At 38.8% G+C, this 24,174-nt stretch overlaps 1 protein-coding gene across 3 annotated transcripts in view; it reads left to right on the top strand.

The window, feature by feature from the left end:
* Positions 1–24,174, top strand: part of TOGARAM1 (TOG array regulator of axonemal microtubules 1) — a 1,826,974-nt gene that overhangs the window by 1,024,163 nt on the left and 778,637 nt on the right. For all 3 annotated transcript variants that reach the window (XM_044074274.1, XM_044074275.1, XM_044074273.1), the window contains exon 13: positions 21,076–21,229. In XM_044074274.1, the coding sequence (XP_043930209.1) occupies positions 21,076–21,229 (154 nt within the window). The remainder of the gene's footprint in view (positions 1–21,075; positions 21,230–24,174) is intronic.

Here is a 24,174-nt window from a genome sequence, read left to right as displayed (position 1 = left end):
CCCTTCTGTCTCAAGCTTCTTAGGCAATCTCTTACCTCCCTGATTCAGAATGGGAAGGTCTTAGCCCTTTCTCTGTTGGGTTCTACCTCTCAAGTGGCTTGCCATTCTAGTAAATGTAGTTATAATGCAGCTGATGCTTCCTCTAGGGCCCTTTGGTTCTTTTTTGAAACATTACTTGTGACTTCATTTCCCGCCCTTACCAGATGATATTAAGACTAAATTGCTGAACATTTCTCTTGATAATAACAACTTTTTTGGTTCTGCTGCTGAGCTTTTTAAATCCCTCCATGATAAGGGCAAGACTTTTCAGGAATTAAAAGATGTTTTTTGTCTCTCCTGTCCCTAAGTTCCAGAGGAATTTTCCATCCAAATCTGCTTTTGCATGTAGACAACCTCACCCTGCTCTTAAAGGTAAGAATGGTTCTAGACGTGTACCTCTTGCTAAGTCTACTCAGACTCCTGCTTCTTAGAAGCCGCCTTTTCAAGACAAGCCAGGTTCTGTCTGATAGTTTACATCCCTTTTCCCTGGGTGATGGTCCCCTTTGCCTTCGTCTTTCCCTGTCCCTTCCCAATTGGTAAATGGCCACTCAAGACTCTAAGGTTCTATCCATCATCTGCCAGGGATACTTCATGGTGTGGAAATTCCCTCCTTTTCTGGACATCCCTCAACCTCCACAAGAACAGCTTCCTTTCTTTTCAGAACTGTTTCAGGGCCTTTTGGTCCAGGGTACCATTCAAGTCATGCTTCTTGGCAGGAAGGGAAAGGGTTTTATTCCAAGAGGTTTCAGGTAACCAGAAAGGAAAGCACCTAGAGACCCATTCTAGATCTTTCTCAACACAACATCTTTGTAAAGGTCCCTTCCTTTCGAATGCATTCCTGTCAAACCCAGTTCCCTCTTCTTCCCCTAGCTTTCTCAGTATCCCTGGATATCAAGGATGCCTATCTTCACATCCCTATTCATCCACTTTTCAGGAAGTTTTTCTGTTTCTTCCTTGCATTTTTAGTTCTCGGCTTTGCCCTTTGGCCTCTCTGCTGCCCCAGGGATATTCACCGAATGCCTCACTCCTGTCATTGCCTTTTGCAGGATGAGAGGAATTCAAATCTTTTATCTGACAACCTACTCATTCAGGCTTCATCCCCTGAGGTCTTGCTTCAGCACCTTCTCTTTACGATTTGTCTCTTACAATCCCTAGGGTTTACCATAAACTTTCAGAAGTCAGTCCTGGTTCCTTCTCAGGATCACATGCTTCTCTACTGAGTTTGAGTCTACAGAGATTTCAGAGATGTTCATCATTCTCACTGCTGCAGTAGCATTTGCCTATTTGTGTTATATCCTGCCCTGAATACAACAACCAGAATGTTTTCAAACCTCTGGCTCCCTCTCACATTCTGACTGCTGATAATCTAACCCCTTTGAGGGAAATCAGCAGCCAGAGGGTTGACAACTTCAGTACTTTCTTGCCACCTCCAGGGAAAGCAGCTGTATGGTTTTTCAGGAGCAACAACTATCTACAGGCTAAATTTCTGGTAGACAAGTCCCCAGAGGGGGAACCGTTCCACACAGAAAATATTTCCTTTTTAAATATTTTGATGTATTTTTTACTTTCCAAACCATACTGGCAATTGTATTAATATCAAAAGTTTTTTGTCAGAAACAACTATTTTTAGAATGGGGCTTATTATTGAATACTGGGGCTTTTGTGTGAAAAATGTACTGCTTTTGAAACAGTTTAATTGTAAGGATTTATAGACTGGGAAGTGTTGTTATGTACTTCAAATGGTGTTTGAGTGTTTTGCTGCTTGTGTACAATTCGGGATGACCTACCTTCATTATTTTACTGCACAATACATTTTGCTTGAAGGTGTTTTATTTAAGCACTGAGAAGTGTATTTAAGGCTAGAAATATATTTTATGCTTGGTTCTTGTACACACTTTATGACAACTTAACTTCATTTCTTGTTTTCTTTCAGTGCACTTTCTGTGAAAGGGACTCAAAGGTTGTGACAGTGTTATTGTGTACTGCTTGTGCTCTTACTTTTTAATTCATAGGAACTGTGTGGAGAAGTATAAGTGTGTGCACTTCTTGTGAACAGTTGTCTGACAACTTAACTTCCGACTGAATTTTCCCAGCAGCACTTACCGGCAATCGGAGTTCTTCTTTGGCTACAGCATGGATTCTTATACCAATCCTGCTATATCTTCTTCTGCTGTACCTAAACCTTGCTCACCAAACTTATGAATTGCATCATTGTCTTTCACTAAGATACCTAAACTGGCTGGAATTACTTCACCAGCTTCTACTTTCTCAGCTATAGATAATTCACTCTATACTATACCTGAAATCCTTCTGCCCTAGCCTATTTCCCTTCATCCCTCAATATTCCCTCACTAGGTCCCTATGTAGCTCTGACCTTAACCTACTACTAATATACAAATATACAAACCTAACACTAAAATCTTCTGCATCCTCTACATTTACAATCCTACCGGATCGTGGAACAAATTACCATTAGAAATCAGGTCCCTCAAACATCCAAATCAATTCAAAACTGCCAGTAGAGAGTACCTCCGAACTCACTGTTTCTGCCTCTGCACTCATCCTCCCTGATCTCGCCCATTAATTCATATGTAATCACCAAAACTTCAAACCTTTTTAGCTTGTAAACCTCTTCACAGTATCACTCTTCTTCTCCATCTCTTATCTCCATTTCTAATGTCACATATCTCATGAAATAACTACATACATTGTGAACTCTCTTCACTGTTTATTGAAAATGTATCGAATAATTTCTCTTACGTATGCTTATTATGTTTTTTTTTCTCCGTTATTATTTTTCTGATACAATGTATACATACAATGAAATACATTTTATGTATACATTTTAATCCACTGACACTGTTACCACTAAAATTGTAAAACTGTGGAGCTTTTCTCCGCGGGCCTCCGCTGAAAAAGGGCTACTTAACTCAGTCAGACTAACCTGGTCAACAAATGTAAAATAAATAAAATAAAAGAAAATAACAGAATAAGAGCCATTGCCTACACTGCGGACTCAGACAGTACCTCACCCTCTGGAAGGTGGTTTAGCACTTCAGCACTAGCCATTTGTTGTTCCTCAGACCACTCACTGGTTTCTCCAGGTTCCACTGGTGTAGTCCCTTCTGCCACTATGGACTGGAGCTAGCCACTTCCTCTGCGGCTGTTCCAGTGTCCAGTCTGGTTAAGCAAGAACATTCTTCTTTGGGTCTTTGAGTTTCTCTGGGAGGTTCTTCTCAGAAAAGCCAGAGAAAAGAGACCTGTTGTCCACAATGAAGTACCATCTCGCAGTCAGCCTCTTTTCAGGGATGTCCCCAGAAAAAATAATTAAAGTTTAGACATTGCTCATTCAAAGACATTTTTTGTATTCATAAGATAATTTTCTTACCTTAGCTCAGAAATTTTTACAAACCTTTAATCCCTGAGTGCAGAAATCCATACCATTAGACTAACTAGGTCAATGTATAACTGAGGAAGCCATTCTGGTGGTATAGAGGGATAAAGCCCTAACTATGACCCAGTCAACCCAGGTTTGATTAGCTGCTGGAGCGATTGATGGTGCAGCAGAGAGGGATTATTCATCACTGATGCTTCCTTGGGGGAGGCATGGTTCAAAGAGGAGAGTTGCCTTCAAACATAAGCAGTGAGTGTAGGAGGCAGGGCAGGAAAGTGCGTAGGGCATTTGAGATAACTGAGCCCCCAGGACACCCTTAGGATACATGGTGCGCCCCAGGGTTATCTGAGTAAGTCTGAGGTGGGTAGAAGACAAGCTAGTAGGTACGGCGAACATGTGGGGCACTGGGGCCAGGGCTTGTAAAATTATGCCCCAAGGGGACCAGTAAAAAAATTAAAAGATTAAATAAATATTGATGTAGAAAATATATCTGAGGTTTCTGACATAGACAGAGATGGGACTTTTTTTGTCCGAGTCTGAATCCTAAGATTCTGATTTAGAGGAAAGCTTGCCCTCTCCAACTCCATTAAAGGACTTTTCCTTTTTTAAGAGTAGTTCTAGGATAAATGATGTATTTTTTGTTGGAACAAGTGGATGTCCTCCCAAACTGAGGAGATATTATGATATATGATGGAAGTGGATTTACCTCATGCTTACACCAGTTCCTCATATTATTCCAGCCTTGGAGGATGTGCTAAATGCTACCTGCAATAATCCTGATTCTCAGGCTTCAGTGCCCCCAAAAGGCAGAACACTTATTAATACCAGTGTTTCCCCTGTGGGCAAGCACATTAAGTATTAGACAGATTCTATAAGAGAATTTCCTTCTTCCAGTTTATTATGTCATATATTGACACTTGTGGGATTGTTCTTCCACACTTCCTACAGAAGCTAGGTCATGTCTTAATCTACAGCTTCTAATCTGTTCCTGGTGTCTCAACATACTTTGAAGAGTGTGTATTATAGTGCAGCTACATTACTTATGTTTGAGAAAATATGCCTGGATACATACTCAAAAGTTTTCTGATGAGGTAAAGTCTGAGATTTTAAACTCTACTTTAGACAAGGAGGTTCTGTTTGTCCTTGTTGCTGCTACTCAGGTTCTCAAACTTTTTTATTACATAAATAAATGAATTCAGGAAGTTTCTAAGACTTTTCAAAACCTACATTATAATTCTTACAAAGCCTTTGCTTTTTTAACACAAAATTATCAGTCCCTGTCATCTTCTGGCAAACATGGAACAAAAAAAAAAAGATGGCAAAAGTGGGAACAATAAAAAACAGGGATCCTTTAAAAAAAGGTGTGTGTGTGTGGGGGGGGGGATACAAACTACATCTTCAGAATGATTATGCCAACAGTCCTTCCCCTCCTGTCCCTACAAGTCTGTCATGTAGACTGTCTCTTTTATCTTTCCCTTTGGCAGCAAATTATTTCAGACTGTTGGGTACTAATGCTGGTTCAAGAGGATTACAGTTGGTACTCATTTCATTGGAATTCCTCCCTACCCTCTGAACCAGAGTTTTCTCCTCAGGTTCTTCAATACATGCTTATCCTAGGAATCATACTACCAGTGCCTTTAGTATTAGATCAAAGAGAGGAAGGCTTCTACTCCAAAATGTTTCTGGCTTCAAATAACAAACTTTACTGGAAACCAGTGCTAAATCTTTTATCTTTTAGTTTGAACCAAAGTTCAAAATGTTGACTGTTCAGAGTCTGTTGCCAGTCATGTCTCTTCTGCGTTTTATGGTAACATTTCACCTAAAAGATGCTTATCATCACATTCCCATAGTCACATTCTTCAGAAAATTTCTCTGATTCTGTGAATGTGTCACATTATCGTTTGTCTGCATTACCATTTGAATTAGCTACAAGCTCCTAAGGTTTTTACAAAAAGTCTAGCTCCAGGGACAGTTCATTACAAACTACAAGGCATTCACATTTTTCTTTATTTAGATGTGCAGAGTCTTTGCCGGATGTCAGGAGTCCTTAATATAGGATCATGAACTGTTGTCTCTGAGACCATTACAGATGATTACAAACAATGCCACAGTGATGTGATACATAAACAGGGAAATACCAATGCGGGGAGCACCTCAAATCGATCTGTTTGCCTCCTTTCAAAACAGACAACTAAATAATGTTTTCACTAAGACTCCTTGCAGGCAGGCTTGGAAGAAGATTAATTTTCATTCCTGTGGTTCATGGGTTCATAGATTGGTACTAAGCTAACTGGCCTTGTGAGCCATTTTAAGCCTAGCCAATTATCCCTTGTGAGACTCAAACCCTGCACCTTGTGTTTGTAAGGCAAACACATTAACCATTAGGCCACCCTTGTTTCTGTATGCATTTACACCCTCTCCAATGATATCCAGGGTCATTCTGAAGATTCAGAAAGTATTCTCCAAAAATTATTCTGGTGACTCCCTTTTTGTCCAGGCAACTTTGATTATCCCTTATTATGGAACTGGTCAGGGTTATTTGCCACAAGCATCCTCACAGATTGGATCTACTCATACAAGACAGTGGAAGTTTGTTAAATCCCAATCTCAAACAACTTAATCTGACTCTCTGGATGGTTCAACTCTAATACCTTTTTAGGCACATTTTTCATGAAGACATACAGCAGGTAATAAAGGTGCCAAGAAATCCTGCTACTAGAAAATCTTATGTTAACCATTGGAAAAGTTTTTATAGTTGGTACTTTACCTATAACCAGGGCCCTGTCCAGGATTGTTACCTCTGGTTCTCAAACATTTGGTTAGTTACTATCCTATGGCCTGTTTACTCCAAGAAAAGAGGTATTTATCAACCATTTCAGCATGTCTGCCAGTGGATCCTCCTCTGTATTTCAGACTTTGCTCAAGCTGTTGTACAAAGAGATTTTTCTGTTGACTTGCAAGGTCACCAGAAATTCAGGTGACACTTAATTGGGATCTTTACTTTTTGATAGAAAAGTTATTTCTGTTATAACTGAACCGGTTATTCTGGTTGTATTTTTTTTTTTTTTTTTATAAGAATATCAGGCTTATTGCTCTGACATCTGCAAGAGTGTGTCTGGATTGCAACCATTGATGGTGACTTAACCCTTTTTGCTTTTCAAACATGTAGTGTTACCTGTAGAAAAAAAATTCCCATGTATGCCCTTAGTGCTTTGTGTGTACCTTGAATCTAACGATCTATCCCCCTCGTTTTTATCAGAATTTGAATAACATGGAGCATAAAGTCTATATACTCTAGTCATGCTCCTGCAATTCAGGTATTATTTTGTCAGTATTAAGTCCTTTAAGAAAGCTATATAGCTGTAGAACCCTTAGTATGGGACTATAAAAAGGCAACTCATAAATTCAGACAATTCTTGTTGGCTGTTCCTTACTGTATTTTTAATTGTTATTCCTAACATGGTAAATAATTTTCCAGACAGGATTGAGACAGATTCTGATAGAGCCATGTTTTTATAATGGCATATTGAAAAGAAGTGGACTCTGGAAGCATTCTAGAAACAGCTACATGGTCCTTTATATATACTTTTACAAAGCATTACATGCTGGATTCCTTTACCATGTCCAGGACTTGGACTGGCTTTTCTAGGACCACTCTCCAATGGGCTCCTGGACTCTTATCTTTCATTCTCTTCCTGGGCTGGATAAGCTGTGGGAATCAACCCAATTACCAAAGGCTGCTGGAGCAGTGAGAATGATGAACATAGTAGTTTTACAAGTTGCACTCATTGTAAGAGTCACATGTTCAAATTCCTCATTGCTGTAGTAGTAGCCACAACCACCCTCCATACACCTTCTACTATGTTTAGTAACTTGTTGGGATAAAAAGTTAATATGTTTATATCTTTTTGTGGTTTCAGTGTATTTAAGCCTTGTCTCTTTGTTTTGGCAAGAAAGTCCTAAAGTTGTCTATACATTGTCTGCTGATTTTCTCCAAGGGGATAACCAGTCAACATTTAGAATGCAAGAGTGAGAGGGAGCCAGAACTTTTTGAAGACTGGACAGTTGTATGCTGAGCATGATACAACCCAAGTAACCAAAGGCTGCTGCACTTGTGAGGAATTCAAATATGTGCTATTATGGTAAGTGCAGCTTACACTACAATACTTTCCAGCATATTAATATAAACCCTTTTTATGAATAGTGAAGTGGCCACATGGAAAGAACAGGACAAACAGTGAAGCACTTGTAGAAGAAATCACAGAGCACTAATATTAATATGTCACCTGTCTTTACAGGAGTACAGAAATACTCCACTGAAAGTACTGGTCTATAAATTTCCAACTGTTGATGTATCATAGACTGATGTATGGGTAATGTGGTCTGTTCTGAGCTTGAGAATCACAGAGGAAAGCTTTGGGTGTGTTTTTGTGATAGGCCCAAGTATTATTTTGTCTGGTTTGTTAGTTTCTTTGCCTGTATAAAGTCATCACCACTGACTTCTGAGTGTTTTGCTTCAATCCAATACTATCCTAGCACAGATAAATATTGTAAATTGCTATTTTGCTCTTTTTTCTTAGCTATATAAATGTGATGCTGTACATTACTGAATCATCTATTGTAGTTCTGTACTTCATCATTGTGAAGTCATTATCAACAACCCCCTTTTTCCCATTTTCTACATGGAGTTGGGGTGTCACTTCATCTGATCCCCATCTCTCTTGATTCACTGCCACTTTCCTCCTTTCATCGACAGTCATGCCTGACTGTCATAGGTCTTCTGTCACACAATCCATCTCTTTGCTGGGTGTCCTCATTTCCTTTTGCCTTCTTCCTTTCTGTTCCAAGTCTTCTTCACCAGATGTTCTACGTTTCCTGTACATGTGCCCAAACAAGTGTAATCTGTTCACTTTGACCTTTTTGCAAATTGGAGCTAGTTGACCTTAAGCTTTGATGTCCTCATTTCTTCAATTGTTCCATAGCGTGCATCCAACCCATCCATCTCAGGCACTTCATCTCCATCACCTCTAGCTTTCTCAACTGCTCTACATTAACTTCCCAGGTTTCTGTACCATACAGCAGTACTTGTTACACCACTGTTTTATATGCATTACTTTTCAGCTTCTTTGACATCCTTCTTTTATATACTGTCCCTGACACTCTGTGCCAGTTGGCTGCAGCCTGTCTGATTCTAGTTTTGACCTCTTCATTCAGACTTCTCTTCTCCTCAACCACCCCTTCCAGAAACTTGAAGCTATTAACCTGTTCTACTATTTTCCCCTTCTAGCTCAGTTCTCATCTTCTTCTGATGCGCCATTTGCTGCCATTACAGCTGTCTTATCTATACTAATTTTCACCTTGTGTGCCTTCAATTTTGCATTCCATTCTTGTCGTTTTCAGAAGTTCTTGCTCAGAGTCTGCTTGTAATGCCACATTGTCTTCATAAAGTAGCTTTGTTAATCTGTTCCCTCTGACCTGTTTGCTAATGTAGCTTATTACTAGTGTGAACAGCAGTGGACTGAACCCTGATGAATAGCCACTCCCACTGGTAACCCCTCTGTGAGACCAGTCACTGTTTGTACTTGTGTCCTTGTATACAGCCTGCACTAATTCTACCAATATTTCTGGGACTGCAAACCATCGCAGGACTGCCCAAGTCAGCTTTCTTCAGACCTTGTCATACGTTTTTTTCTCCAAGTCTAGAACTACCGATATGGAATCTTTCAACATCTCAACTATCTATTACTGCAAACATTGGGTCAGTTATACTGCATCCTGATTTGAATCTGAACAGCTCATCTCCCATTGTGCCACAATATTTTATTGATCCTAACTGCTGGTTTTCTGCACTGTAGCCGTTTTTTCAAGGAAGTGTTTTGTTGTTAATTTGTTGCATGTTCTGTAGTTTCTGCAATTTGGGCTCACTCTTACGGGATTTTACATAGATCCATTTTCAGTGGATGCCCGGGGAGAAAAGCTCCACACATATGAATAACATGTAATGAAAAAACTACAAAGTTGACAAAGTATATTTAGATACAAAATGCAGTGAGTCTTAATTAATAGTTGTATATTTATACACAGCAGTCACAATTAGTGAAAACAGAGAAATCTTACAGTAATAGTTTCATTAGTCTAAAGATCTATATATAATGGGTCTATATTATGATATTGCATGTTCAGAAGAGCAAATGACACATAATCAACCCCATGTAAGCGAAAGCTTACAACGTCAAAACCTCAGAACACTGATTTTTTTCCCTTGGAAAAAAAATCGCTGTTCCAAAAAAAACTGTAAAACATTACATAATGTGGGGAGCTTCGCCCACCACACCCCCCGACGTGGGGAACTGTGCCTCCCACACCCCCTCTACTTAAATATACCAACTCCGAGATCACACTACATTGCCGAAAAGGCAAAGTAGCAAAAGCGGCCAAACAAATTCTTTCCCAGGGAAAGAATTTGCTGAAAAGCCGCTTCGCTATTTTGCCTTTTCACACTTTTCAGTTCGACAAAGACACATTCGACAACCTGCATCTGCAACAGCGTAATAGGGAGCCTATATAATGACCTCAATTGTTGCTGGAGAGAGAGTCGTGTGTAAACCAACAACTTCTTAAAGGTTATTGGGGTCTAAATCATAACGATCTATTTTATTATATTGTATGTATTTCTACAGTAATAGAATATAGACCTATCTGTTCCTCTTGAGGTGTGAGATAGTTAAGGTGGTGTAGGGTCTAACATAGTGGAGGGTCTAGCCTGGTGAAGTGCAAGAGCATAGCCAGTTATTAGTGAGATGCAGTTTTAATGCTTTTTTGAACTGTATGAAGGATGTCATAGTAATTATGTTATAGGGTAGAGCATTCCATATTTTGGATACATAATTAGAAAAGAGGGCATCACCTGCTTTATTATTTGACTTAGTTACTGTGAGAATAAGTTTGTTACTGGAGCAAAGAGTTCTGTTATTGGTGTGGAGGTGAAGTAGGCTTTGCAGTGCAGTTTTTTTTCCTGGTTGATATACAATTTTATGGGCCAGAGAGAGTTGGTTGTAATGCAGGAGCTGAGGAAGTTCCATCCAGTTGAGCAGCTTCAAGGATGAGCAGTGGTGAGATCTAATGGGGAGTCAGAGGCAAATCTAGCTATTTTGTTATAGCAGGAGTCAAGCTTAGCTAGGTCTGCTTTTCTAAGTTTGGTGAGGCATAGAGGAGGGTAGAAATAAGGTGAGTGTGAGATATAGTAGCTTTTGTTTGTTGGGTTTGGAATTGTCTATTTCTATAGAGGGTACCTAGTTTTTGTGTACTTTCTTGATGGTCTTGGAAATATCATTATCAAATCTTAAATTGTTATCTATCTCAATGGCCAGGAGTTTGGTGTGCTCTGTGGGTGAGATAGTAGTTTTGTTACTGGACATGAAATTAAAGGTAGAAGTTGATGAGGTGGACCTAGTGGGTTTAAAGAATAGTAGTTTGGTTTTAGCAGGGTTTAGGATGAGTTGGATATTGGGTAGCCATGTTTCTATAGAGAGGAAAGATTCCTGAGTTAATGTGTGAAGTTCCTGTAGTGAGGAAGCTGCACAAGGTAACATAGAATCATCAGCGTATTGGATGACAGATGCTTTGGGAGTGGAGGAATGAAGCTTATTGGTATAGAGGGTGAACAGCAGAGGGCCTAAAATAGAACCCTGAGAAACGCCAAGATTAACTGGGAGAAGGGGGGAGAGTTCTTGTTTCCACAAGACTGCTTGCTGACGGCCAGCTAAATATCTCTGGAACCAGGCCATGGCAGGAAGAGAGAGTCCTAATTCGGACAGTTCTTTGATGAGAATGTCATGTCTAACCATATCAAAAGCCTTTGAGAGGTCAAGAAAATTGGCAGAAACAAATTTACCAGCATTTCTATAAGAGTTTACTGTATTGGAGAAGGACAATAAGACAATGGTGGTACTATGGAAGCGTCAGAAGCCATGCTGGGTGTTTGATAAGGGCCTGTGTGTGTGCACATAGTGAATCATTTGGAAGTGTATGCACTTTTCAAGGATTTTTACTAGAGGGGATATAATTACTATAGGTTCGTAGTTTGTAAGCTCTGTCGAGTTACCTCCTTTATGTAGGGGAAATATGTGAGATGTTTTCCATATCTCTGGGATGGTGGCTTCTGATAATAAGAACACTCTTCAGCCTCAAACACACATTCATCCTCAACTCACATTGTTTCAATGTCTAAGCCCATAAAGCTGACCACTGCATAATCCAACATCTTGATCATAGGAGACTCCATTGAGAGTTACTCAAATGTCCCACTCACCAGGCTAAGCAAAGAGGGTTCCGGTCAGTTAACTATCAGGAGCCAGATTACACATGCACTCAGGTTATTGAATGCCAAGTACCAGTATTATTCAGTCATAGTCCAAGTTGGGAGTGACTGATGTGAGACATACCTCTCTGGACTATATGAAGAGAGACGTGATGGAACTCCTAGACTGTGTCCCAGGCTGGTATGTGCCCAGAACTGAACAGCATTTTACCTTCTCCAAGGATGATACCACAATATGAACAAAAAATAATTGATTTTAATAATTGGCTTAGTTTTGATGTCATTTGAAGATTGTGCAATATTTATCAGTTTAGGAGGAAATATGGTTGACTGACTACAATGCTCCGTCAAGAATGTTCTGCATCTGTCTCTTGTAGGCATTTGAATATTGGTTAAAACCTTGTCCACTTCAATAGTGATTTTTAAGCATTGTCAACCTGATAAACCATCTGATATAGCTAAATGAACCCAGAACATTCTAAAGGTGCTAGTGCTCAATGCCAGGAGTCTAAACAAAAAAAGAACTCCTTTCCTTCCAAATTCTCCTTGCCCTAGAGAATGTAGATGACATGGTTTAAACCCATGGAGAGCATCCTGGCATGCAGGGCTGTAATGTCTTCCACACAGTTAGGACAGCTACTACACATGGAAAAATGTGAAAGTATTTCAATTTGCATAAAAAATAATCGCACCTCAAAGCTGGTCAAGCAATATGACACACTGGAGCTCCTCCACATGCAACTCACCATAAGCAAAATCCCATACCACATTCCTGTGAGCTTTAGGTTACATGACCCAGGAAGTACGTACCACTTACCTAAATGAAATTGAGTCACTCTGCATTCATCCAAACACCGTAATCATGGGTGACTTCAACTACCCCACTACAGACTGGGAATCACACATGACCTCAGGCTCAAAGATTCCTGGACTCTGTCAACACAAATGCCCTGAATCAGCTAATCCATACATCCACCAGGGCCACAAGCATCCTTGACAGAATCCTCACCAACATGGTGGAGTTTTGCACTCCCTCAAGTATAATGTCCTCACTGGTCAGATCCGTCCATAAAGCTTTCTCTTTCAAAATAAAAGTAAAACCTGGAACTGCAGGTAACCTTGGTACTTTTAAGAATTATTTCAGGGGTAACTTTCTACTTTTAAGTGACACCCTGGCAAAATTTCAAGCCCCTCCAACCCAGGGAACACTGCTTCCTATGCAAAGTTGTTCACAAAAGCTCTCAACAATCATGTATGTAACTGCATAAACGCAGTGGTACCTACTTGAAATTAGCAGAGGATTAACTCTAAAAACAAGCCACTCTGATGGAATTCCATGGTTTGTATGACAAAAGGAAGAAAAGCATGGTCAAAAATAGAAATTGCTAAGCCCAGCAAAGTAAGAACTTCCTCGTCAAACTAAACAAAATAGTTAGGGGACCAGTTAAGTCTACCATAGCCAATTTTGAAATAAAAGTAGCCTCTAAGGCTAAGGACGACCACAAGGCATTCTTCAGCTATGTCCAAAACCTCAAATTCAATACACAACAATGCACGTAACTAATTGTAAATGAAATCACCTATACTGAGTGAATATGCATTCCCCAAAGCCAAAAATACATCACTAAGACTTGATGACATACAAGGGTGCTTCCTTAATACCATGAAACATGGCCTTTTGGGTCCAGTAGAAGCACTATTCAGTCATAACCTGTGTCAAGCAAATAGAGGATTACAACTGTTATTCCTCTGTCCCTATTAGAAAGAGGAAGCTTGTAAATGCTCAACCACTCCTATCCAGGTTATATCCTCTATAGAATGAGTGGTATCATAATCCGTCGAATACAGTTGGGAAGCATGCCTAGGGATAAAAATGCTCTTTAGCGTTGTTAACAAAGTAATAACCTATGAATCTATGGTGAGTTCTGAAGATAAACATCATGCATAAGTGATGACTAAAGTAGAGCTGATCAGTGCAAAAACATTTTATGGCAGACAAGCCAAGACTCTTTCTTATTTGAAGGGAAGAGATAAAGTGAATATTCACCACAGCTGTCAGGAATAACATCCTTAAGCAACTGTGTTATGAAAACATGGGCAACTCAAATCTTATTTTGTGAAAATGACAGATGTTAGACAATTGCAATAAAACAGCAGATATATATTTAAGATAAATAATATGTCTTAAAGTGATTATTGGGGCAAAGAGGATTTGATCAAGATACTGCAGTCAAGTCTGAGGTATCAAAGGAGGCACTCCTCGGATATGCGGGAAGGAGAGATTTTGAGATAAGGGTATTTCAGGCCTGTTATTTGTGTCTTTGGGGATAAAAGAACCAGGTCTATTTCAACCTTCTACTGACATATGTATTCCTATCACCAGTTTTCAGAATTTGAAGTACCCTTGAAAAAGCCAGACAGACAGAATAACTTTTCTTGATGATGGAGATGTAAGAATAATAAATGCTACTAATATTAATGTGTTTTCATAAACATTACTACACAATTTGGTGTGAAGGTATATTTTTATGTTGAAATATCAGGATGCTCTCTTCATAAAAATGAATTAAAACCATATCAGTATTTGATATACATGTCAGTGTATTGTACTAATATCTACTTTTCAGGAATGTTCTATTTTGTGTATATCTGTGTGTGTGTGTAGTTATATATCTATCTATATGTGTGTGTGTGTGTGTATATATATATATATATATATATATATATATATATATATAAATAAATATATATATATATATGTATATATTTATATATATATAAATAAATATATATATGTATATATTCACTTCAGAATGTCGAAAGCCCAAAAACTTGAATTTCAAAAGATTGAGACAAAAATCTCGTAAACTCAAAACATTGAAAACTCAAAACATTGAATCACATAACATTGAAAAAAAAAACACAGGACAAAAACACTGTATTCCATTACAACTACATACAGAAACATATTACACTTCTCCAAATATAAGCGGGGGGCTAGCCCCCCTACACCCCCCATATGTGGGGCAAGCCCCCCCATCCCCTACTACTTAAATATATCAACTCCAAGGTCGCACTACACTACACTAAGTTGAGTTATGTTGTATAGCAAGTTAATAAGGGAACATGACTACGGTTGCAACAGATAGTCATGAAGCATGTAACGGTGTGTTTGCCATTTTGTTCTGTGGAGTGCGATCTCGAAGTTGATATATTTAAGTAGCAGGGAGTGTGGGGGGTGCAGGTAGGCTTTGTTTCTGTATGTAGTTGTGCTGGAATATAGTAAGTGTTGGTGCCCTGTGTTTTTTTCAGTGTTATGGGATTCAATGTTTAATGTATTGAATTTTCAAGATTTTGGTCTCAGTGTTTCGAAATTCAAGGTTTTGGGCTTTCAACATTCTGAAATGAATATACACACACACACACACACACACACACACACACACACACACACACACTCATACCAAATCACCTAGAACCATATTTTACACCATTGAGTGGCTAACCCTGCCACAGTGCGCAGTCTGTGATCCAAGTTCTCCTATCCTGAGGATACTGTGCACCAGTGTAGATGCCCAAAGCGGTTAGTCGGTACAACTCTTCCCCTATAGGGAACCATGTAGAGTCAGTACTGCTATCCATAGTTCCATTCATTGGTGAGTTTGAGATGGAAACACTCAGTATGTTTTTTGGACATGGGAGAAACCCCATGGAGCCACAGGGAGAAAATGCAAACTCCAAGCAGGCACTGGTCAGAAGTCAGGATCGAACTGTGTACCTTATGCATGGGAGGCGAAGACCTTAACCATTAAGCCACCTGTGCAGGAAGAAGTGGGAGATAGAAAAGACTGACCAGGTTAGGAAGGACTACTGGTTGCCTAAGTTGCAATAGCAAAGAATAGGGGATTGGAGGCACTCTATCAACTCCTGGAATGTAACTCAGTAAGGGGCACAAAGAAACTATTTCAGGTTGCAAGGCAAAGACAGAATGATAAAGAAGATAGTTGGACACACTTCATAAGGGATGCCAGCAACAACCTGCTCACAAGTCCACAGGACATCAGAGGCAGACAGAAGGAGTATTTCCAGCAGCTTCTGAATGAGGAAAACCCCACAGAAGCTGTACTTCCCCAGAAACAGTCTATGATGAGAGAAGAAGTAAGAACAGCACTAAGGAAGATGAAGTCAGGGAAAGCAGCAGATTTAACTGAGGTCACAGCAGATATGATAAAGATGCTGAGTGAGATAGGGGAGAAATGGCTCATGAGGGTACTAACAGCAGTGTGGAGAGAAAAATGTATCCCAGATGACTGGATAATAAGCATACTCGTGCCAGTGCACAAGAACAAAGTGGACATCCACAACTGTGGGCAGTACAGAGGCATCAAACGCCTACCACATTCCATGAAAGTTCTGGAGAGGGTGATTGATAAACAGATATGCAGAGTAGTAGAATGTAAGATGGGAGATGAGCAGTTCAGATTCAGATCAGGATGCAGCACAATTGACACGATGTTTGCATTGAGACAGATACTTGAGAAGAAGCTAGAGATGAGGAGAGAGTCCAGCTGGGCATTCCTAGACTTGGAGAAAGCATATGACAAAATCCAAGAAAGCTGATCTGGGCAGTACTGCGGTGGTTTGAAGTCCCAGAAGCAATGGTAGAATTAGTGCAGGCTGTGTACAAGGATCCAGTGACTTAAGTACGAACAGTGTTAGACCTCACAGAGGGTTTCCCAGTGGGAGTGGGTGTACACCAGGGTTCAGCTCTGAGCCCACTGCTGTTCATACTGGTGATGGACTGCATTAGCAAACAGGTTGGAGGGGACAGATCAACAAAGCTGGTGTATGCAGATGATGTGGGAGTACAGGCAGACTCTGAGCTACAACTTCAAAGGATATGAGAATGGAATGCAAATCTGAAGGCACATGGGTTAAAACTAAGCACAGGTAAGACGGTGGTAATGGCAGCAAACTGGGGAAGTCAGAAGAAGCTGAGAATAGAGATAGAAGGGAAGATAGTGGAATAGGTAGACAACTTCAAGTATCTGGGAGGGGTGGTTGAGGAGACGGGTAGTTTGAATGAAGAATTCAAAGTTAGAATCAGAGAGGCTGAGGCCAACTGGCATAGAGTATCAGGTGTAGTCTATGACAGAAGAATGCCAAAGAAGCTGAAAAGTAAAGTGTACTAGACAGTGGTGCAACCAGTACTACTGTATGGTACAGAAACATATACAATAAAGGCAGAACAGTTGAAGAAACTAGAGGTGATGGAAATGAAGTGCCTGAGAAAGGTGGTAGGATGCACACCGTGGGACAAATTAAGAATTGAGGACATAAGAGCAGAAGCTAATGTAGCTCCAGTTGCAGAAAAGATCAAAGAGAACAGACTACGGTGGTTTGGCCACATGTGTAGAAAAGCAAAAGACAATCTGGTGAGAAAATTTGGGACAGACAGGAAGAAGGTAAGAGAAAGTGAGGACATCCAGCAAAGTGGTGGATGGACTGTGTGAAAGAAGATCTGCGACTTCCTGTCATGAATTTTGAAGAAGCCAGGAGTGTGGCACTGAATCAAGAGAGTTGATGATCGTTAACATGATACCCTGACCCCATGTAGAAAAAAATGGGAAAAAGGGAGCTGATGATGATAACGATGACACACACACACACACACGTGCGCATGTGTATGCACACACACAAATATATACATGCATAAATATGTTTGTAGATGTATGTGTGTTATATATTACTGTATTTATGTAGTTTTTTATTAGCAGAATTGTGTACTCTATGGTGTATCTCTTTAATAGACTGACAGCTCACAGAGTTAGTATGTTAGGTTATAAATTAATTTGCAGTCTCCTTTCAATATAGCATTACACAGTCTGAAAAGTAAACTTTAAGAGGTGGCAGTTTACCTAATTTTGTTCATCTCTTATTTTTGTATTATAAGAAGCCAGATAGTACATGGCCTACCCAAATGTTACATGATCCACTTAGCTGTGAGTATATTTTATTGTTGTTGTTGATATTTTTTTTTTGTCAGCTGGAAGAATGTTAGCTGTATCTTTCTTAATCTTGATCATTTGGATATTCTAAATCAGGGGTGTCCAACCTTTTCAGTTGCAAGGGCCGCATTGAGTCAACAGAAATGGTCTGGGGGCAAAAGGCAAGTGAGGACCAAAAAAAAAAAAGTCTCACATTAACTGAAGAGCAAAAAAAAAAAAAAAAAAAGGTCTTTAATAGGATGATCCTGGGGAAACAGCTGGAGACATCATTAAGGTTTTAGGACTAGTAAGGCACACCCATTCACGCATGCCTCCACACAGAAGAGCTGAGAATCGAACGCACAAACGCTTGCTGTGAGGTGACAATGCTACCGACACCCACTACGGGGGTATATATATGTATATATGAATATATATATATATATATATATATATATATATAGCAGCCAACCAAAGCAGCTAATATAAACCTCAAATGCAAAATGAGCAACAGCAAACGGAGCACGGGTCCCACACAAGAAATAGTAATAAGTAGCAAAACAATCATAAGAATCAAGTGTGAGCACCTGATGGCAGTTCAACTAAAATCCAAAAATATTCCAGTCAACAAAGTAAAAGTAGTTGTAATTTATTGTAGTACTTTACACTTAAACAAGTACTAAAAATACTTAAAACTCAGATGTTTAATGTACTGAGTCACTAGCATATAGTACTGCATGTTGGAAGGACATGTGACATGACAGAGGTGCAGCTAGTTTACAGCCTGCTGACAATGGCCACCCAGCATCCACCATGAATGAATAAACAGTATTAGTACTCACTCACCCTCCTATCCAAGGTTAGAAAGAAGACCAGTGATTATTTCTAGTTATCCTGGTGTTTAGGCTATTAACTGTACTCAAGCCACAACTGTATTAGTCAGGGCACCAAATCCATGTCACTGAAACTTCAAATTTGGGTTAACGCTTCCTGCTTTAACTCTTTTACTGTAATTCTTATCTCTTTTAATAAATTGTACCGTACCGTCCCTAAAACACACATCATACTGTTCTTCCTCACAACTCTCCAAGTCTTTTAATACTTTGTTATTAACCACACCCAAAGGACTGCCCCTACTTCACACAGATCACTGTCCATACCTCCAGAACCCCCCCCCAAAAAAAAAATCTAATATTTATATTAATATCCACACTTTTAATGTAACAGATGCCCACATCAAACATTTTTCTGCTGTCTTCTTCTTCTGGAAATTCCAAAAATCATTTAACAATCTTAAAGGATCTACAAATATTTTTATTCTACAATTTTAAGCATTACAATTCTTTCAGTTATTCAAAAACAAACATTTTTAGTCTATGACTCTATCTCACCAAACAATGCATCATGTCAAACCTTGCTTTCCTGTTCAAGGAATTTAGCAGGAACCAAACAGTAGGTTTGTCTATCACGCCCTCTCAATAAGTAGAGACTGACTTACAAAAGGCATTAACTACTGAGATTAGAGAGAATCCAGTCATATGCTGTGCAACACATTCACGGCAAATTAAACTACACATGGAACAAAACAAAAGATCTGGCACCGTGTTTGCATGTTGAATGATCCTGACATACAAGGGAATAGCAACAAACAGTGTGAAATCTGCGATGTGTCAATAAGATCGACAGTCATACCTCATCTATTCACTCTTAAACACTGACCCAGAAGGTACAAGCACGCCCTTTTCGTGGAAGGTCCAGGAACATCAATGCTGCCAAATATTTTCAGGATCTCGAATACAACACACAGAAGGAGCCAAACATCAGGCTACATATGCATCTCGTCAGAAACAAACAACGCAACACTCACGTCTATAATTTCAGACACTGGTCCTCAAAACACAAACCTCATTTACAGACAACCCCATCACAGAAAAGCTTTTATAGAAATACTAGTTACATCTTCCATGAGTGGTGTACTTCACAAGCTATGTGATCTGCAACATCACTAAGAAATAAGCATATAAACAAAATCCAAGTTTCATGCCTAAGGTAAAAAACATAGCGAGTGGCAAACAAATGTTCCTGAACTGTCATATACCAACCTTTTCTTCCTACCATTCTGCAGTGCTCGGTGTGCAAGGATTTTAATGACTACAGTAAAGATTGCTACAACATACTTAGCTTACCTGGTGTCTGTGTAAATGACAAATCCTCTCTCTCTCTCTCACTCTCTCAGCTTTTCTTATGGTCTCGTCTTCCTTCAGCTCTTCTTTGCCCATAAATACATCTACCTGCAAAAAACGAACGGAAGGTGTTTTTCGCGCATGCTACAACAGCTACGCAAGCTAAGTCAGCGCTTCCTTAAATACATCTATCGAAGGTGCTTTGGCTTGTCGCCACCCAGAAAAAAGGTCAAGCATTTAAAAAAGAAAAAAGTAACACTTTAATTTTCTTAGGGCGCATGCGCCCCATGGCCGGGTTTTGTTGGAACTTACTGTTCTAAATGTTTGCAAGAATACTATTTATTGTGTTGTCCATAAAAAAATATTTTACATCATTGGCTTTGATTTGATAGTCACATGTCCCATTTACATTTAGCTGCATATCAACCTTTTTACTCCAGTAGACTGCTCTCTAGTTACACCCTTTAACATTTTCCGAACTGAGATGGCATTAGTCCCAACTTTCTGCCCCTGTGATTTTGATACTAGCTCAGTGCTCCTGAATTATCCCTACATTTTCTTTGCTAAACTGCTGCAGTTCCAAAAGTCTGCATATGCCATTTAACTGACAGCCATGTGCTGGCTAATATGTGTTCCATCCCTGTAAATGCTCGTATAAAATGTCTAAATACTGTACTCCTACCTCATATACTGTTTGTTTTGAGGAGTTTATGCTTTTTGTCTAATTCACTTAAGTTTGTCATACTCCATAGAATACATTTTGATGTTATAGTTTGTGGATTGAATACGTTAGATATGTTTGGCATATCCCAACCATAACATGCAGAGTTGAAATTGCATTCATTTGATTATTGTAACTGATGACCTTAGAATGCCTAACAAGTGTGCATAGCAAACTAACATTCCACTAAGGAGTGTCTTGAATCCAAGTCTGGAACCTTTTTAATACCTAGAAGGGAGTATTTCCTAGAAGAACAGATGAATTAGTATTCAGGTGATATGTTATCAAGCTCATTTGCAGTTTTACAAAAAATAAAATAAAATATGTCATTGGTAATATGGAATTAATATTGAAGACTTGGTTAAAAAAATTGTTGTGTCTGCTTTTTAATAATGCTGTTATCAGTAATGTGAATCTCTTCTCACATGTAGGTGAACTCTCCCCAGGGTCTAAAGCATGGCGTAAAGATCGTACATCAATGGTTGCACATAGTCCTGAGATCATTGACCCAGCTGATTTGCATCCATTTTCCAAACCAGAACTTGCACAAGCTGATGCACTCAGATTCCTAGTTGATGATGATTGGTAATTTTTTTTGTTTGCTACATAAAACATATAACTAAAAGTCATTTACGTTTTCTGATAAGAATATAAAAAGTATGAACTTGTTGGTTGTTTATTAAGAAAATGCTCTTAATTCATGGCTGATTGTTAAGTCTGTAGGTACATAGAAATGAAGATACTAACAGAGGACAGCGTATGTTACCTATTTTGTCCATTTCAAACTCTGATTTTAGTTACAACATAGCCAATTTCATGGCTCCCTATTAATAACTGTTTGTCACTTGTGATTCATCCACATTTTCAGTCCCACATACTTTTTAGGAGAGCTGAAGTTTGAAAAAATACATACTTTCTCAGATTGCAATTAATCAATCCACTTTATGTCTTCACTTTGTTCCCTCTTTTTCTGAAGTATTTCTTTTTTCTAAATGTACCTTTGTCAGTTTTATTTGGTCCCATTGAAGTTTTAAAAGTTTAAATCATGCTTTTCATTTTCTTTTCCTTAAGGATATGCATGGTCATCACCTTTAGTCTGTTTTCATATGTCTTCTATTGTACTACTTCAGATACAGTTGTTTTATTAGACTTTGATTTCCAGTTTTTAGTAATTGCTTTTTTTGACAGCAACCACAATTAAACTTAACAAGGGTTTACTATGTCTAGGCAAGCTGCCTAGCTATTTATTACAGTTATTAATTGAGGAGCTATTTCTTGAATGTGCAGTTGCAGCTATTTGTTGAAGCTATTTCACTGGCTGCACTACTTTCAAGTGGGTTTTGTGTGGTGTCTAGCTATTTAAATCCGTTTTCTGGGTAAGTTATGCCATTTTTCTGCATCTCAATGTTTTTTTTTTTGGTTTTCTGAATTTGAATCTACAGCTATTAATTATTTTTTTTTTCTTTTTATTCTGCCTTCAAGTGGTTTCTGTGCTATTAAGAGGATTAATCAGTATGGCTGCATTTATTTGCTGTACCTTTAATCACTTTTCAAACTTAGCCATTTTTGGCCAGTTGTGGGAGTCGTCTAAAGCTTGTGGAGATTAAATCTGGTGATAGTGGGAGTAATTACTGCATTTCTAGAAAGATACAATATTCATTACAGCTTTTTCTGTTTGCAGTTTTCATTTTCCTTAATAATTTTTATTACACCAACAGTCAGCCATTGTTGTTTTATCTCAAGTGTCTTGGAAGCTCCTGTATACAACCTAAAAATAAACAAGAGGCAGATTGACTCCATTTTGTATCTAGGAAACTGGAAAGCACATTTATTCTACCGCATTTAAAGTTATCTAATTATTTAAATCAGTTTTGAGTGGTTCCTGGTACATTTTTTTCAGATTTTTTTATTGTATTTTTTTTCTGAGTTTAACGTTACAGCTATTAAATGAAAGCATTTTACTGTTTTCACTGTTTTTCTTGGCTATGTGTAGCTATTTAAATTAGTTTTTAAAGGGTTTGGTTATTTTTCTGCATTTTCATTGTTTTATTTTTTCCACCAAGAATGATGCTGAAGTACGAAGAAAAGAGGAAGAGATGATAGATTTCAGCAATTGGTTGAATAAATGGTGCAATTCGAGAGGGGGTTCAGTAGTGTCAGGTTAGGTTGAGTTGCTGTACAGTCCTACTTGATCCGCCAAAGACATTTGCACCTCTTATTCCAAGGCTTTTGCATACTGACTAAAGACCTTGCCGCCCCCAAGAAAACAAAGAACCAAACAATATTAAGGTAGTGCTGTCCAATACTAGATATCTGAAAATACATTGCCTGACTTTGAGGTTTTCCTGCAGTTGGAGCACATTTGTGTGAGTATCATTACAGAAACTTGGTTTAAAATTGCAGAAAGCACTCCCTCTGTACTAGGGTTTTACATCTACCACTACGTTAGACCCAATGGGAACTGAGGTGGAGTATCCATATTTTGTTAAACAGCAAATTACCATGAGGCAGATTCATAGACACCTATAAACCACACTTATTGAGATACAAATCAAATCACATTACAGGATCCCTTCAGTGCCCCTGAAAACGATGTTCAATTCCTAAATATACAGAATGAACTTCAAATACACAAGAATGTAATCATCATGGGAGAATTTAACTACCCGTCAATAAACTGGGATATCTACACACATATATAGGTTTGTTTGTTTCTTTCTTTCGGCTTTTCCCGGTTAGAGATCGCCACAGCGGAACTCCGGTCCACTAATGATTGGTAGTAGATTTTGACGTGCCGGGCCTAATGCACAACCTTCAACGAAGGAATGCCCATTCACGCATGTCGCCACACAGAAGAATCTCTAACTGAGAATCGAATGGGCAACGTCTAACTGTGAGGCAACAACGCTACCACAGCACCACCACCACAGTACCTCATAGGTTATGCCCCAAAATTCCTTGATTTCATAAAGAACTCCCTGGACCAAATAGTAAAAGAACATACTAGCAGACAAAATATTATTGACCTGTTTCTTACAAACGTAATATCTATATGCACTGTTCCACTGGTATGTCCTTCCCCAGTTTAAGTTTGACCACAAATTGGTAACCTTCTCCTTCAAATTCCCCAAGCCACGTGATGTAAGTATTGCAGTATTCAGTGACTTCATTGACATTCTAATGAACTAATTTCCTGCAATTCTATGATGAAGTCTCAAAATTCAAGTAAAAATATGTACTCCAAAGGCTGATATTTATACAAATAAATTTTACACTCGCATAGATAAATGTATTAACCTGACAACTCCTACCAAAACCAAACAAAATGTGAAGTTCAAGATCAAACCAGCTTGATAGTCTACATGTAAAAACAAACAGTACAAGAAAAGAAAGATGCTTATTAGACTGTACAGCAAAACTAAAGACCGACAAATCAAGGTCAACATTAAAAAATATCAAAAATACTAAAAAATACTATCAGGAAAACAAAGGCATCATATAAACTTAGACTAGCATTGGAAGTTAAGGAT

The sequence above is a fragment of the Protopterus annectens genome, chromosome 6.part0 (genome assembly GCF_019279795.1).
Source record: "Protopterus annectens isolate FY-2018-M chromosome 6.part0, PAN1.0, whole genome shotgun sequence".
Lineage (NCBI taxonomy): Eukaryota > Metazoa > Chordata > Ceratodontiformes > Protopteridae > Protopterus > Protopterus annectens.
The sequence above is the reverse complement of the archived record's forward strand: the minus strand, read 5'-3'. Positions and strand labels throughout refer to the sequence as shown.